This window comes from Pieris rapae, chromosome 16 (assembly GCF_905147795.1).
Source record: "Pieris rapae chromosome 16, ilPieRapa1.1, whole genome shotgun sequence".
In the NCBI taxonomy this organism is placed as follows: domain Eukaryota; kingdom Metazoa; phylum Arthropoda; class Insecta; order Lepidoptera; family Pieridae; genus Pieris; species Pieris rapae.
The window spans coordinates 4,387,156-4,405,759 of NC_059524.1; the positions used below are offsets into that span (position 1 = coordinate 4,387,156).

Here is an 18,604-nt window from a genome sequence, read left to right on the forward strand (position 1 = left end):
TTGGGTACCGCATACTCGGATCCCAGAGGTAGAGATGGTAATGGTTTAAGAAAAACGAACGGGACGATCGCACGGATCCGAGTGAGTGGCACCGCTCCACTCGCATCCGAGAAAAGAGCACCCACTGTGTTAAAAGAGGAGATGCCGTTGCGCTAACATGTCCACTAAGTAAATTGCAGGCAAACGCCTGTCTAAGTAGTTATAAAAATAAAAGGATTACTTAATATAAATTGCAATAGTAAATTCATAAACGCATTATGGTAGCTAGAGCCTCAGGGCAAAAATGATGCCATTCAGTCGCGCCATTCATTTCTTCCTCGTAAGCACTAAGTACATCGCTGAAGGGCATTATAAACTGAGAATTTCTTAATAACTCTAATCAATTATTGCAAGAGTATTAAAATTATCATAAAAACTACCTACGTGATTTCACCTGCATTTGGTCGTTTTATGATGAACAGGAGCCTTCGTCAATAAATGACTAAACAACACAATTTAATTGTTTAATTGTTGCCGTCGAGATTACAAGCGCTCAGCTTTTATAATCCTTGTTCTGATACTAAGTAAATAAAATTTGAGAAATCTGAAGAAATTAGAAACTGCAGTATTTTCATTTCTGTAAGCAGCTACGAAGAATGCACGGTGGACGAAAATATTCGTTGTGGATTGATTTTGATTAAAGTTTATTGAAGTTGATCAGGCAATAAAATCGGTGTTCTTAATCGTTATTTACATTAGACAATTTATTCTCTGATTTCTTGACAAGCTCAGAGATCTTAGAGTCCAATATTAGGAAACATCTAAGTATGGATCCAACATTAGGCTAAGTTTTTGGATTGACACTTTGTTGATATGTATTACCAATTATAGTTTGGGGAAATTCAGTTTAAGTAAATAGGGTCATTAAGGCTCAAAAGAAATGTATTAGAGCAATTTGTGGGGCAAACTGTCTTGATAGATGCGTACTATTATTTCAGAAGCTCAAAATTTCATCTCTTCCCTGTATTTATATTTTAGAAATGTCCTTATTCATGCACAGAATCATAGATTTTTTAGTCGAATGTAGAAGTCGAAGTAAGAAGTAGACATGGGGAGAAGATGGCAGTGCCAATCAATATGGAACTATTTAGGAAAAATACCTTTTGTATGGCAATAGGAGTATACAATAATTTACAAAAAGAATTAAAAGATCTTCCAACTGGAGTCTTTAAAAATAGATTTGTTGTATTACATATAGAAAAAATGTAATATTCAATAAATGATTATTTGCGTGAAACTGTAGCTGACCAATATAAGAATTAACCAATTCATAAAACTAATAATGTAAAATGTAAAATTCGTACAAATTTGCGCGCTAGTGTGTCGCAAAATATGAGAACTAACGATTGTACCACCTAACACATTTTTTTGCCATATTCTTGCAATAAATTATTATTATTATTATTAAGCCGTGGTGGTGTCTTCACATTGTAAGACAAGCTTATTACACATAGACGGACAACTATATATGAATTTCCGGGTTGAGAATAAAAAAATAATTATAATAGTGTTATGTATAGGTATAATGTTTTGTTAAATATTAATTTATTTATACAGTCTTGACTCCTAAGATATCTGATTAATTAATTTTTAATTAAAACTGTTATTAACTGGTTCAATTTTGATGAAATAAATGTCAGGCTATCACGACTATTTCAAACTAAACGTGGACTTAATGTCCACCTTACCAATCAACTATCGATAAATAGCGCATAAAATAGGCAATGAAGGCGATTGCTGCGACGAATTCCGAGGTTCACAGCCTGAAGCGTATATCTACTTTTTGCAGGCGCAGGTGCAAGTGCATATGCTATTAAATTGTCAAAGAACTACACATGCCTCTGATATCTTACAATTCAGTACTTAATCCGGACAATTACGCACAACCTCAAAATTTTAAACACTCTGTGTAGCAGTTGGTTTTGTTTCGGGATTTTTTGGACATGTATGATGTATTTTAAATTTCGCAAATAATGTCTAATATGAGACCATTTTGTTTATAGTTTCTTGCCTATTATTTATTAATATAATTATAAGTTGAAAAAAATTAATATCAACTATATTAATTGCTATTGATATTTATAGTTTAACAATTTTCAAGTTTTACAAATTATTTTAGTACTCCCGTAATATGTGGAAACTTAATAAGCTATTCTACGACTTAATCGAAATATTTTTGCGTACCAAAGATTCTAAATTTGGTTATGGGAAATCCTTTGTAGTTAGTCATTGAAATTGCCAATATTTTAAATATATCAATTAAATATTGTAAAGCTTGCGTTGTCACAACATTGAAACAAACCGCAGTATTGCGGCCTCGGTCGAACATGTGTCTCGATATGCTCAACAATTAACAAAATGTTGAATTTAATCTTTTATGTTGTAATGAGCGGGTGTATGATAATTCTGAGCATTGTGCGGAGTGCGCCTGCGAGCTTTTACGGTTTCAAACCCAACGCCCGCCATATGACGTTTCAGGTATTGTTTTCGTTTTAAAAACCCAAGATTGAACAGAGCTGTTGCTAACTATGATATGCCATACGATATAGTACTTATGCTTATTTATTTTCAACACACTAAGGAATCACATACAGACACAGATAACATACAAAAAACACGATACTTGCATATGCATAAATGACAAGTGTGTACAACATTTTAAGTGAAACATTATAATTGTAGATGAGAAAATATATAATACAATACAAACAAATGAAAAGATTAAGCAATTTAAAATATATATATATATATATTCCCAATTGTTATTGGTGACGGAATAGTGGCTGCACCATCTTACGGTTGAAGACAGAGAGACGGTATAAAATGGATAAGTCTCGCATGTCCATAAAGTGCTAAGAGGAGCCGACGTTGGTCCATACAAATGTAGTATGTTATACAGAAACAGACGTTACTTTAATGTATTATAATTAAAAAAATAAAAATACCGTAACTAAAACAAACTTAGGTAAAAATCAGAATAAAAATTTAGGCCAAAATAAGCGCTAAGTCCGACTTCCGTATGTCAAAAACGTTTTGACATATTACATGAATCAACGGCAATCATAGTTTGCGCTATGATTCCTATAAGTCTCTACTCCGAATCTTAGTCTAATATTTTACCTGAATGTAGCTTAAAAAATTGAAATATACAGTTAATTTTATTGAAAATCAAATTATAGTATAAGGTATATATGTGTACAAAAATTTGTAATGTAATTGCACTTTAAATTTACCTAATGAGACATTCTCAATGTAAAGTAAGTTTTGTCTATGTTAAATTAATCGAATCAGCGTATTATAAAAATCAGACCTTACATTTGGAATAATTCGGCTTAAGGCTTATTTAAATAAGGACTATTAAAGTAAGTGTGATGGGCGACACGCGCTGTTTGAATAAATCCGTTAACGCACACGCGCACATGTCGCGGAGCGGGTGCTTCTGAATCTTCCCGACCGAAACTAAGGGTGCAAGACATTGGTAGGGATTTACAATTATATCGATAACGGAAAATCCTTTTTTTTTTTAACGCTAATGACCATTCTGTACTAAACTTTAGTCGTCTTCCACCAATTTTTCATTTTTATTCATTTTCAAAGATATACGTTGTTGGTTGTTATAGGTACAAATAATATAATATTTATCTGTCCAATAATAATTAGATTTTTATGATTTGAGTTTTAGAGATGTCATTATTTGAGTTTTATTTTATTTTTTCACTTCCATTAAAACTAGGTTCTCATATTCTGTGCTGCGAATTTTTTTAATAATACAAACGAACTCCATGAATAAATCTTTAAATTCAATATTAGCTAGGTACTTTAAATTAAATATATTTATGTAATAAATCATGTGATTAAAACTTAAGTAAGTATATATGTGCTAAGAATCAAACAGCTGAGGAAAAAATAAATCACAGTAAAGATATACTCTTAGAACGTCTACGAATGTTCTACGCTCTCGTCTACGCGTAGAATTTTTATATCAAAATGCTACAGATAAACTTTAAGTAACAGAACTTCTTTTATCTTAGATATTTGAAACATTAGTTAGATATTTCTTTATATAAGAACAGATAAGATAAAAATTCTTTAGTGTTGTAACATCATCGATATCAAGCCTATCGACACAGGGAGCATCCCTAGTCCATGCCACCTGCCGCCCGCACCCCCACGCTATATTTTATTCCACTTAATCGGCCTTTCCGTTATAATGTCCGTTTTTTATACACTTTAAGCAAATATTCTTGTTTCTATAAACTCAACAATGTCCGACGGTCCTATTAAGAATAATAGACACTTTTAATTGAGAATCTATAAAAGGTTTCGCGAACTGTTGCCCATATATGGACGACGCATTCATCATGCCGTGGTTCTCATCTGCCCAATTAATAAACGTTGACTAAGGAATGGCGGAGGACAGTCAGCCGTCTGGTACCGGTTCTGCAGCTGACCGTAACTACCCGCCGAGTTTTATTTTTGATTTGCTTATCTATTGACAATAAGAACCTGTCGTGTTTGACATATTTTGCTTGCATGCTATAAAATCTTATGCAACTATAAATTCTTATCTGTACAAGCTTTTAAATATCATTCCTTTTTTGCATGTCTTTATTTTGCATGGTAAGTATATTTAGTAATCTTTTTAACTCAAGTACCGCAATCTAATGCCGAATTTTGAACAAAGGATACCAAAAATGGTCAGAAAAAAGGACGATAAAAAGTTGCGCGCGCGCGTGCCGGCGTGACATGTGCGCGGGGCTAACGGGTCGCCACGCGCGCGCCGTTACCCACACGCGTGGCGATACTCAATCCCCTCCCCTCATACCATCTTCTGCAGTGTGTTGCCATCTCTAACGTACAAATTTAGAAAATATAATCGTTTATATATGTATTAAACTTCTATATGTAGATATGGTATCCGATCGCTAAATATTTTTGGCATTTTACTATGAATTCTTTACTGATAAATAACAACAGAACACAGTTTTAAGTGATTAAATTTTTGTTTCAGTGACTAACGTAAATATTGTTATTATAAATTATAATCCTTCTATAAGTGTAAATAAAAAAAACTTACGTCAAAACCGCAAATATTATTTACGACGTTTAAAAATAATATGTAGTATTAAAGATCAGTTAATATTTTTCGTTGCAGTATGGCTCACCCATAACTTACTGGCAACACTATTATTATTTACTCGTATACAACACACGCGTTCACTGAAGCACTACTGAAACCATACATTTGCCTGTAATAAAATACCTTGTAACCAAAGCAGATTAGCCGTATAATTAAATTTCCCGAGATTGTTACAAGGGGTTAATCGACTGTGTAATATCATTTAATTGGCTGCGTAAATGTACAATATAAATATGTGCCAGAATCTATTGAATATACTGTTTTAAAAACCTTAAGTTTCTATAAAAATAAACAATACGTCGAAATGTATGTATTTTACATTTAGGGCCTGGTCCACAATGTATGGAAAGTACCAAATCTTATCTTCTTATTCGAAAGGTATAAGTTCCGAATTCACAGAACAATTCTATTATATCCTACGCTTATTTGGAACTAATCCAGACATTGTGGAACAGACACTTAGTGTAATTTGACTGCTATATTATTTACGTATAACGTAAATAATATGTATTATATACATTATATACATTAACATAAGTAGGTAAAGGTGTAAGATTGTATAATAAATTATATTACAATATATTAGAAATATATATATAATAAAAAAAACACTCGTATACTATTGTGAACTTATGTTCACTATATGCCCCATAATTCACAAATACAGCATACAAATATGTAGTCATCTTTTTTATTACTAGGTAAATTGCTGCCGAATCTGCGATTTTATTGACAAGTTCAAGTGTTAACAAAAAAGCTAATTTTTCACAGCCGGCGTTTGATTGCACAATCTCAGGGATGTGATTCGCACGCTTTGTTGATCCTAAATATTACTATTTTTTTATGTTACAAGAGGCAAATGGTCAGGAGGCTCACCTGATATTAAGTGACACCGCCGCCCATGGACACTCGCACTGCCAGAAGGCTTGCTCTTTTCTTGAAGGACCCTAAGTCGAATTGGTTCGGAAATACTTCAGTGGGCAGCCTTCAGCATATTCTCTAGAAACATTTATACCAAGTATTGGTGTGTAAACATAACAAGTACAAAATAATAAATGATCAATTGCAGTATTGTTTTAGATGTGATTTCGTGATTGAAGCGCTGCTAGCAGCTTTAAGATTTTTTTTACTCTACCTAGCCAGTCTTTGCTCAGTAATATCGCATCTTATGAAATCGAGAATTGAGGAAAATCAGAGCACTAACAAATGCTTTGCTTACAACTTAGTAAGTATATGCTGAACGGATTCGAAAACTCTAAACATTTGATAACATTTTTATAGGTAAGAATGATATACTGAATTCGATACAAGACCTGTTTTGTCACAGTCGAATAAAAAAAAAATACTGTAGGAATGTGGTAAATAAAGTAATTTTATTCATGAGATGAGTGCCTGGATAGTAAAATGTTGTATTACTAATATAGGTTTAAAATTATATAGGTACACATTTTCTAGTTGTATATTACAATCTAAAAATAATTTCTTTTAAAACTCAAAACCTACATAAAATTGACAATAAATACTAGTCGTTCTTATCAAACGACTCATTAACTCTACCAATTAACTATTTAAATAGCTGGCAACAATTGAGTAACATTTAAAAAAGTTTTACAAGCACATTATATTTTCACAATTTCGTTTCTAAGTTCATCTAAACTCGCCCCGCCTGCTAGAAACCGGCCAATCAGCAACGCGTGGGCGGAGCATAACTAAACAAATCTGTGCATAATTCCAAACAAAGCAAGGTTTCAAAGGTTTTCCGATTCAGTGCTATTAAGATATCGGTAATAGAATTCATAATATTAGCACTATCATTGGGCCACAAGTACTATAATAGATCAAGTTGATTACAGCACGGTACAAACCACCAATTTGCACACATTTATACTCAAAGGACATTTTTCAGTCGCTTAATCCGTTGTATGTAATAATTATACGCAGAGACGCGAGCCACCTGTCAAGGAGCCGTTTTATCAAATCATTTATTGCGCAGCCTCTAGACCTGTTGTTTTTTGTTTGAAAAAAAAAAACGTTTGGATGAGCAGTTGGGTAGGTCGGGGCGCGTGAGCCTTCAGTCAGGTGCCAGGCGCCGATCGCGATACACCGTATTGTAGCGACCTATAAAGCCTTACGAGTTCGCGCGAGCCTTTACAATATTGATGATCATGATAATTTGACAATATCAACGCGACAGCTATCCCGTGCCCATTGTGATTCAGTGAAGTGATTTATTTTGTCGCCCAAGGTGAGTCTTATTTATAACAGATTTTTACTTCGTACCCAGTAACTAAAATAAAGTCCAAGAATAAAAAATATAGTTTTAACATTTAGAATTTTACTTAAAAATTTAATAAATTCTTAGAGTCTGATTGTATTGCCTACAGTCAAATTAACAAAATATTATGTATGTTTAATTTAAATATCGCTAAGTATACCAATAAATGATACTATATATTTACAGATTATATAGTTTATTAATTCGATGTATTTCGAAGTTTACGTGTTTGTGAAAATGATATTATAAATTTATATTAGAATTAATTAGTTAAGTTTGGCTAAGAAGAAATATAGGTACATAAAACGTTATAAATAATTTACTTATCCATGAGATAATTATTAATAAATCAATAATCTAAATAAAATTTATATTCATAAATATAATTATTGTTTTATGAAATATATAATATATTTTATAATGACAAGTCCTTATATAGTAAGTTGATACCTAGTACTTTTGAAAATGTAAATTGATTTTCATAATTATTCAATTAATGTTACGCGATAAATTGATTTGTAAAACATTTGCTGTCGTTCCCACTGTACAATGAAAAAAGCTATAAGAAGCGATGTCAGTAATTGTCTGTCACTACCTAATGACGGCTTGCTTTATTGAAACAAGAAATTGCGACACTCCACCCTCACATGACACTCACCCAATTAGTTTTAATAGCTTCAATCATGCATTTATCACAATTGTATTACGTTTGGCTAGTTCTGATAACGTTTAACACGTGTACTTGACTCGTACCGCTTCCCAGTCTAAGTGACGATAACATCTTTATGACAAACGAACAGTTAATACCACCTGTATCATTTGATACGAATCACCCCTAATTACTCTATTAAAATTTAGCAATTCATGTCGTAAGTTTGGATTGCCTAAGTAATGAAGTCGGGGTTTGTTTTGTCATGGCTCAAACTCATTCGGTAATGCTTCGATAATGAAGATTGTTTTAGTCCGATATATTGTGAATTATTAATGCGCGTACGCAATGGGCGCCGTCCACTTTCATTATTCTGATTCTTCATTTGCTTGATTGAGCTTTTAATACGATTCGTCAACAAATAGTCGACCGGATTAATCAAGGCGAGAGCTGTCGACAAATAGTTAGATAGCCGCTAATGGTGATAGTCACGTTATAACTTTGACGAATATGTATTGGTATAGAAATAGTAATAACATAATATAATTTAATTAAGTTTCTGAGTTAGCGGTTTCCGAGGTAAAGCTATGCGATGCTTATAGGCATTTAGTAGAGGCTACGTCGATAACAATGGCGCGGTTTTGAATCAGCTTTAGCAAAACAAAATATAAATATAATCTTTAATTTCATGTGAGATGTTGTAAATTTCTTCGCTGTTTTAGTGAAAAACAAAAATATTATGTTTCATTCTAGTTGTTTTAGATTTTCAACATAATCTTATATAATATACATTAATAGACTATTCAGAATGTTTTAAGCTTTCAGCAGTGTCTGAATTCTACCGACGAATACTTGGGCACGGATTAAAAATCTTAATTATTTCAGATGTCTCGCCACGTTCTTCTATCTCGGTTGGCAGAGCAGTTCCAAGCGTCGTCACCACCAGGACAGCGCTTTCCGTCACCAGACCGCAGTGTGTCGCCACACTCACCTACTTCCAAGTCTCCACCCCTCTCTCCTGATTCTCTTTCCCACAACCGTCTTGATATGCTTCAAATTGGAGATATTGAGATTGCAGGAAGAGCACTCAAGCAATATGCCAGAGCAACAGGTATATATTTCATATAAGTACATATTGCAAGTTAGGGTTAATTTAACTCAGAATTTAACTCGTGTCCCGATGGACAATTGGTAATATACAAGTATATCTATCTACTTTGTATTTTGTAAAAACTCATATAAATGTCTTATAAAGTTGTGAAGCTAGAGATATATGACCGAAAATATAAAATATAGTTTTTTTTTCTATTTAGAACTTGGAGCCCTGATGTACTGTAGCGGCCTAGGAGCCCTGTACGGCGGCGCCGGAGTTTGGCCTTTGCTACTACCTAGAGCTTCGCCCCATTTCACACCACCACTCGACCACATGCGACACACACCACCAAGAGATGGTAATTATAATAAACACATTATTTACAAGGTTTATAAAGTCGATTTAAATTATAAAACGATTGACGTCAAGCAACCTTTTTTTCAATACTGTAATTAAAGATATTATTGTATCTGAAATCTCATTTCCGGCAAATCACCATAGGTAACGTTGTTATCAAAACTTATGCTTACCTCGGCCTCTTTAGCACTCGTCTTTTCGTGTTTCCCTCATTAGAATAGTTATCAGTTCTGTTACTGCGATTAATAACTCGTACGGTGATAGGACGTCGTTAACATGTCGTTTACCTCCAGTGGAGACGTCAACTTATATGTAAATATCCGATTTTCCAAGGAAATCGTGTAGGTATACATTAACTATGTCAAGTGTGAGTTTTATCGTCTTCATTTTCGTAGAATAACAATATGGCACTAAAGAAGAAAAACAATTTACCGTGTACACACACACTAGGAACAAAAAATTGTTTCCGTTTAAAGAGACAGGAAAACTGGGCGGTTTCCGTGATGTGTAATAATGAAAAAATATAATAACCACTTAGATTGAAATATATTGTTAAGATACTAAATTTGTATATACTTTTTAAGAAACTATTAACCAAACATTTCGCAACCAAAATCATTCAATATCATAGAGGGTTTACTAAAAACCGACAAGAGTAGAGTGTTTTCTCTTATAAATGTTTCAAATAATTAAGAACCTTAATAGGAGCAAGAATTGTATCTATTAATACCACATCATTATATTAACAGTTACTGTTTATGCGAAAAATTATCAATCCTATTTTTCAGCTTACTATAAGTACGAGTTTAAATGTTTGTTCTCAGTCAAAAAGCATAATATACTACAGAGACAATTCTTACAGTATTCAAAAAACGCGTTATCTTTACGTATACTGGTTACATGTTTTCGTAAGTCAATGATAAGCGTAAGAACCTAGATTCAAAAATAATTTGATTTCAGTTAAAGGAGTATAAACTTAATTGCTTTCTGCATAAGGTACATTATAAAGAAATTTTCAGAATAATACAATCACTTATCGAAATGCCTTAATGAATTTTCAAACGTAATCATTTAACAAAATACATGGTAGAAGAGTACCTAAATATTGTTTTAGGTGCTCTTCTACCATTGTGCTTCAAGGCAAGCACATTATTATAAATAGGGTCACAAAAAGTACATTCATTACTGTTATACCTTAAACTCTTAATATGACAAGTAGCTAAGAATAATAAAAAAAATAATTCTTAAAATAGCCTAAAAACAATTGTTTTAGTAGACATGACGCAATCGACAAATATAAAAGCAGCTGTACAGATTTTACAGACATACGATTTGACCCGAGCGACTTTCAATTTCTGAAGTGTGAAGGGTAATAGGAAAATTTGTTACAGATGACGAAGAGCTGCCTTTGAATTTGTCCACAAAAAATCGACAAATATGGTCACCGGGAAGCGCCTGTGAACGTGATAGAGATACAGACTCTTCTATTGGAAAATGGGAAAGCCAGGAAGATAATGATGCGCCGCTTGAACTGGTGAAAAGGTGTCGCAGCAGCCCTGACGCTGACTGCATAGAAACACGACGCTGCCCATCAACTCCGAGCTACCAGACCTACCAACCACCATCAGCTGATGTTGGCTTCTCTCTGCTAATGAAAAATGAAAACCGAAATGAAAAATCATTCCAGGTAAATTAATAATTAATTATTAAAGTATGAAATTAAAAAAATGTAGGTATGCATGACGGATGATTTAAAGTTGAAATTAGTGACGTTAACAAAAGTAAAATACCTTTACTGGAAATTAAATTCGATAATTGGTTAGTAAATAGTAGATTTCTAAATAACTTACATAAAGAATCCAAAGCCTTTTTGAAGTACATTAAAAATAAGACGGTCAATGAATCGCGACATCCTTTAACAAGATCGGGATAACTGTACAATTTCCGTTCAAAATGCTTTTAATAGCAAACAAGTATCGGCAATTTTCTTTTTTTACAAATCAAATAGCAAAAGTTGCCCCTGTCTTAATAAGTACTCTTATATCGAAACAAGTCGCACGACCAATCTTGGTCGAGGCTACGAATAGTCTTTTTGCAATTTAAATACCGATTATTCGCTTTTTATTGTTTCTGACTTGAAGCGTTTATGATCAATCGGAATCGATTATAATATTTTTTATTAAGTATTAAGTTTTGCTTTAAAGTATTTTTAATATATAATGATATATAATTAATATGTTTGAGAGCAAACTACAGTAAAGACTTTGATAATAAATTTATAGGAATGGGAAACCAAAGCAAACAAATTACACCACAGTGTAAAATATTATTTGCCACTCTGTTAATGTTACAGTCAAACTGTATTAAAGCAGATACGGTTACTAGTGTAGAGTTAATCATTTAAATACCTAGTATTAAACCAACAATCCATAAAGTTTCGCCTTTACTTTCGAGGAAGAAAGAATCCTATAAGTATTCAAATATTATACTCTATAATGAAGGTGTTTTGATAGTTCTCAAAATTAGAAGACTGACCGCGGCTTTGTGTTTTTCCTATACAACTTAAAAAATCTAAAACCATATGTGGGTTGGCTCACCCCAGCACCTGTGTTTCTTATAAGAGTGATATAAAAAGACAATAAAAAACTATAAGTTTTTGTAGGCGCGAGGCACGGCAGCTGCCTACACAACTGTCACAGGACCGCGCGGATTTTTATTCTGTTATCACTTAACGGGCTAGCCATCCGACTCATAGCAGTTTTTTATAGTATTTTAAAGGATTCATTTTGAAATTTCCGCATACCAACTGTTGGTTATTTGCATGGAATAGCTGTGGGCATTCCGAGTCCACACTTAGCCCCAAATACAACGTCCCGTATGTCAAGTCCTACTTTTTTGACAAATATACGTTTTGACATCTGAAACGTAATTAGAAACTAAGTTTGATATTGTAACTAAAACATTCATATAATATATGTGGACCAGAATCAGAAGCAACTTAGATTCAATTTGCTCATAATTTGACATTTCATATTCTCTTTCGAAATTTTAATAGTATTTTTTTAATAGTCTACGTATAACGCGAATATCAATTATAACTTCTAAAGTAAGTTTTACCATAGTGATATTGTAACACAACATGACATATTATGTACGAAAATAAAAATTGTCATATAGTTTAATTCAGTTCAGTTCAAACCTCTTGTAAGGTATTAGCTAATACATATATTTAGATAGATCCGTATAAACGTATTAGGCGGCATAACACATTCTATTCTATTAACAACTGAACAAATAAATCTACAACAAGTATGTGAATCTTTTGTACTCCAGCCCTGGGTGAAACAAATGACACAAGTATTTCTTAAGAATTTTAATGAAGTTGACATAAAAAATTTACCGCTAGCCACTATTTAATGAATAGAAATGGAAAAAGTCCTTAATAACAACTTAATATGCTTTAATTATCGTCTTGAAAATGTGTAGAAAGAAATCAAAGAATTGAAGGAAAGGGGTTCTCTGCCCTGTAATTATTTTTATTTCTAGCTGTCAGTGTTCGAACGCTGAAATTGAAACTTGAATCTAAATAAGACTTATATAACGGCACTTTAAACTACATGTATTTGTAAATAATTAATTATTTTTACCTTTAAATAAAATCGTCAAATCTCTCGTTACGAATAGGTACTTCTAGTATTATATAATTAAAATAAAATAAAATATGTTTATTACGGAACATAAGATACAAGTAGTCACTTATTCCACGTCATTAAATTTGAATCTGTGGTCATGCCTATTATAATAATTAATTATAATAGGCTGGTCATGTCCACATGTTGTAGGGACGACAACGCTTTTTATATTTTTGTATGTATGTTAATTTTGGCATGTGTTTGTCCGAATTTTACTAATAGTTTACAATCATTTCGCCCGAGCCGTGTTGTCTATATGTATTAATTTATTTTAGTGCAAACAATGCGGCAAATGCTTTAAACGGAGCAGCACACTATCAACGCATCTCCTCATCCACTCTGACACTAGGCCTTACCCTTGTCAGTACTGCGGGAAACGCTTCCATCAGAAATCGGATATGAAGAAACATACATACATTCATACAGGTAAGATTATAACATGTGTATTTAGATACCATTTACGCCCAAATCCAATAATCAAATGTTGTAAAAAGTATGCCAATGATCATTCGACTGTCGATACAAGCTATCCATGGTAGGTCGGATCGGTATAATAAATAGACCTTTGTATGAAAATGACAGTTCAACTACGCCAATATCTTATCTTAAATTTTTTTTATGTCGCCAAAACTGGATTGTCTTCTTAGGTTTTGGTTATTGGGATGCAGATAGGAGATCGATCGACTGTCACGTTCTGACAATCCACAATCTCGGATAATTTTCTATCAGAAATTGTGGATACATTATTGGGTTCCGGCGTTAAGTTCTGGGCCTTAGATTTCTGTATCTTTTCCGTGAGCATTACTAATACACCGTCTGGGCCTAACGCATCGTCTAAGGCATCATCGTCGGTTTCCTTGCTTTGTTTTCCATTACTGTACAAGCGAGTGTTGGGGCACATAGAAAGTCCAAAGTACACAGGCAGGACACAAACGTACGACCCAGAAATTCGTAAGTTGAAACTACTAGGCTAATTTAGATCTTCTTATCTAAGATAAAATAATGGCAAGGGTGGAACAATTTTGTTCGTTCGTCCATAATATGTTTAGCAGACCACTTTTATTATTAACAACTTCAGGTTAGTTTTCACCTTTCCGTAAAGAAATGTAGGTTCTTTAACAAAATTGGATAATACCCTGTTAAATAAAACCCCTTATTCGATACGTCTTTTATGTGAGGAAGTTTCGTAAAATTAACACTGTAATTTGAGTTTCACACTTAATTTGTTTGAAACTACTTTTATAACTAAAAGATTCACTTATACAACTATGTTTAATAGACTAGTAATAATTCAATATTTAAATGGACGATTATAGTAAAACTTTGTATTTCTCAACATGAAATCGGTATTGAACATAGTTTTTCGAGAGTAACGTTTTCATCTATAAAAGTAGGAATGTAAGTCCTTAATACTTTTGGTTCACTTGTAAATTATTAAACCCGACATACATACCATATAAGCCATAAAATACGTCAGTTATCTATATATATAATAAATGACAAAGCTTTTGGCACCTTCACGATATACAGTCGATAATTACCAATATTGCGATATTGCTAAGTGATAAAACACCTCCAAGGTTCCTACTTCCGAAAGCTCAATAGTATCTATATTCTGTCATCTATAAAACTTTAAAGAAATCGATATTTCATTATTGATTTTAATTAAAGCTTGAAAGGCAAATGGTTGTCGGGCGCGGCGTAAATTTCATACGAGTAAAAAGTGGTTTGTACAACCAAGTTATTTCACGATGAGGTCACAATAAAACTTCATGCTTCCGGTGTTGATTCATGAAAAAGTAACTATACTAATATTTATAAGTTACCGTATTATACAACTGATATATGCGTTAACATATTTATTATGATTTAGTATTTTAACTAAATATTTATACTCATGTGACCGAAATAAAACAACCAACAGAAATGGAAGGAATAAATCAGGTAACATACAAGTAGTATGTTAGTTATAACGCATAGGTTAAACCAATAACACCTAGGTAAAAACAAAAATTTCGCTGTAAACGCCTATATTAAGATGCAACACACATACGTTCAATAAACACGTTATTGTCGACTTAACTTCAAGAAACCTCAACGATATGAATTAACTATCCAAAAAAACCACTTCGACATATTTGTCTTGGCTGAGACATCTCGTCACGTCTGCGCATAGTTCCGAATGATTTACAGTTCCCATACATGGTACTGGTCCGTCCGATAAATACCTTGTCATCAATATTCCAAAATGCGGCCTGGCCTGCAATTAGCTGCTCAGCCTTCGCAGACCTTCACGTGCGATCACACCACAAACAAAAAGACAATTTAAATCCTGTTCTATCTATAAAACAACTTCTGTTTTTGCATTGACATCAGGTTTCAATATACCAAAATCAGCATTCAAGAACTCAGCGATGAATAATCCACAAATGAATTTTACACCTCTAAAATAATACGTAAAAATTCGAAGCTTGATCTAATAGCATTAAAAATACTCTATTATTATAAGATCACTATTTTACAATACGCACTATTCAGGCAATAGATAGGTAAATAGATAAATTAGATGCTAAAAATAATTAAAAAATTACGTTTTAATTTACTAGTTGTTTAAGCTTTATCTTTCTTTCTTGTTGCAGGGGAAAAGCCCCACAAATGCGTCGTTTGCTCAAAAGCATTCAGCCAGAGTTCGAACCTTATCACACACATGCGAAAACACACCGGGTACAAGCCTTTCTCATGTGGTCTCTGTGATAAGGCGTTCCAGCGAAAGGTGGACCTTCGTAGACACAGGGACTCCCAGCATTCGGATGCCATAGACCCCATCACAAATTTATCATCCAATCGGTACCGATATTATGATGAAACCGATGTATCGCCCCTTGCAACCAATTGAGGTGTACCAATAATTAAAGCAAGTTGCCAAAGATTTGATATCTTTATGCCATTAACGCATTTATGTACAATAAGTACCATTTGAAGAGTTAGTAAAAAATTGTTACAAACACACGTGACTTTTGTTTTGTCTATATCGATGAGTGCCTGTATCATAATATAACATTATTGTCCGTCCAATGATAAAATAGCCGGCCATTTTATTGTAAGGGCCTACAATGTAGGCCCAATATTTATATAAATTTGTTATGTATTAACGTATAACGTACCAGCCAATATTTTAAGTGTACGAATCCTTAACATGTTAACAAATGTTTCATTATTCAGTTTATATTCGACAAAATACTGTGAATTCATTATTTTTGTATAAAATCACGAAATAATGTATTAAGGCAATCCTTAGTTATAAGAATGTATTTAAAATGTAAAAATAGAGTCTTAAAACCAAAGTAAAGTGTCTTGTAGTCAAGTGTAAAACGCTTTATTTATAAAAATCAACTTTATCCTTTTAAGTTTCAAATGTACCATTTATTTATTCTTTCTTCTGTAGGTTAGTATATTCAGGGATCAATTTTAGATCCTAAATAAGTTAAGCATTGATAGTATTGTGTAGTAACGAAAATTACCACGAATTTATTACCTTTGAAATCGAAAAAGCTACCGTCTGTTACCGTTTTATGTAAATTGTTACCAGCTGTGAAGATATTCAGGCATTAACAGATTTTTTTCATGTATAAATTAATTTTTATAGATCGTATGTAATTCAATTGTTAAGTAGTTGCAACGCCGTTCGAGGCCTATTCAATAGGTAGGTACAACCAATATATATGTCAAGATTCGAAAAGAATTGTGAACATTACGGCTAGAACACCAAAGAGTGTAGCTACTTTTTCTAGTTATTAATAGATAAACCACCTAGGTTAAGCCAACGTAATGATTATAACTCAACATCTTACCAAAATCAAATTTTAAATGTACCTACCTACCTATCCCGGATGTTTTGATAATTTATTTACTAAGTAACGTATTTCATCTGTAATTTTACTTTGTATATTATGTCTAGACCAAATTAGAAATACTTAGGGAAACCGATAAGAATAAAAACATTTCAATATCTGTACAGAAAGACCACTCAAACCTTTAAGATTTCCTATATCAAAAAAATATCCTCGTACTTAGCTGTTAGCCTTCAACGCGTTTTCAATTAAACATTACAGTTTTTCTGATGGTCCCTTTTGTCATTGGGGTGTCAAATGATTAGCTACAAAACACTTGTTTATTTTCAAGTTAAGGAAATTTATGGAGTTGTTCAAACCATAGGTGCTAAGAGATGTCCTATGCCGATAATGGTTGATTAATAATAATGATATATTTAAAGAATAGTGGGCACAAATAGAATCAAGGAGTTGCCAGATTCAAGTAACAATAGTCCAATAAATGGGCCTCTCTTAATTTCCAATTGGTATTTTGGTTTACACTAAATTTACCTGTCCTTATAGTATAGCGTAATGCGTGGCAATTTTTTTTGATAGCTTACTTTATTTTTGACTCGGTTAATGTTTCCAGCCTGTAAAATTATTTGTGTAGTTTATAAGCGAAATTATTGAACAAATTTGTAAATAAGCACGTTAGATAGTCTTTATTATGTATTTAGGTAATTCTTGCCTTTTCAAACGCGGTGATAGCTACATTAAAAGTCAAATATTGTTAAGAGACCTTAATTGTAAAAATTACTTTTAAGAACCGTTTTAATAAAATATTTCCTAAAATAAACTGAGTTTGATGCTGTACCTATCTAAAGCAAAATTAAGAAATAAGAAATCCCTGAATTGTTCAATTTAAATTTAGATAATGTGTTATTATACGAAATATTAAAAAAAATACAAAAAAGTCACTTCAAAAACAAAAGACTTATTTAAAAAAAATTACACATCTTCATTTTAAAATTTTGAGTTGAAGCCTGTCTTGAAGTTAAATTGATGTATCATAATCACTGACAGTCAGTAAAAATGTTTTCTGTTGTTTGTAGACCTAAAGATTCCGAGGAGAGCCGCTGAACTAGCAATTGTTAATTAAATTTTTTTTTGAGATAAACCTATTATGGGCGAGGCTTTAGGCAAGTTTGTAGAGCCAACGGTGTGATTGTTTTAAGGAATTTGTTAAATTAAAATTGTAAGTAAGCCCTGCTTAACCCGTTAACATACAAGTAAATTGGCTTCGTATAAATGAAACGCCTATACAGCCATATAAGGGCTTCTATTGTTGCATGTGTAAGGCGATAAGCTGTTTGCACCACCCCTTACGCGAGCCACCATTACGATTTCTTAATAGAATTATGTATGTGAGGAACAATAGAATCCTTATAACGGATGCACATGCAATACAAATTCTTAATAAGATTGATTTAATTATGTATTTAAGGCGCCCTATTTATTGCTAGGCAGGTAGACAACATCTACAGACA

The 18,604-nt window shown here is 32.7% G+C and overlaps 1 protein-coding gene across 1 annotated transcript; it reads left to right on the plus strand.

Annotated features, from left to right (window-relative positions):
- The first annotated feature begins 7,270 nt into the window (after positions 1-7,270).
- On the plus strand, positions 7,271-17,880 carry LOC110999659 (fez family zinc finger protein 2-like). Its single transcript, XM_022268831.2, has 6 exons — positions 7,271-7,424; positions 8,989-9,214; positions 9,417-9,554; positions 10,945-11,240; positions 13,521-13,671; positions 15,885-17,880. Exons 2-6 carry the CDS (start codon positions 8,989-8,991, stop codon positions 16,139-16,141), a joined length of 1,068 nt encoding a protein of 355 aa, XP_022124523.2. The 5' UTR covers positions 7,271-7,424; the 3' UTR covers positions 16,142-17,880.
- Positions 17,881-18,604: the final 724 nt, after the last annotated feature.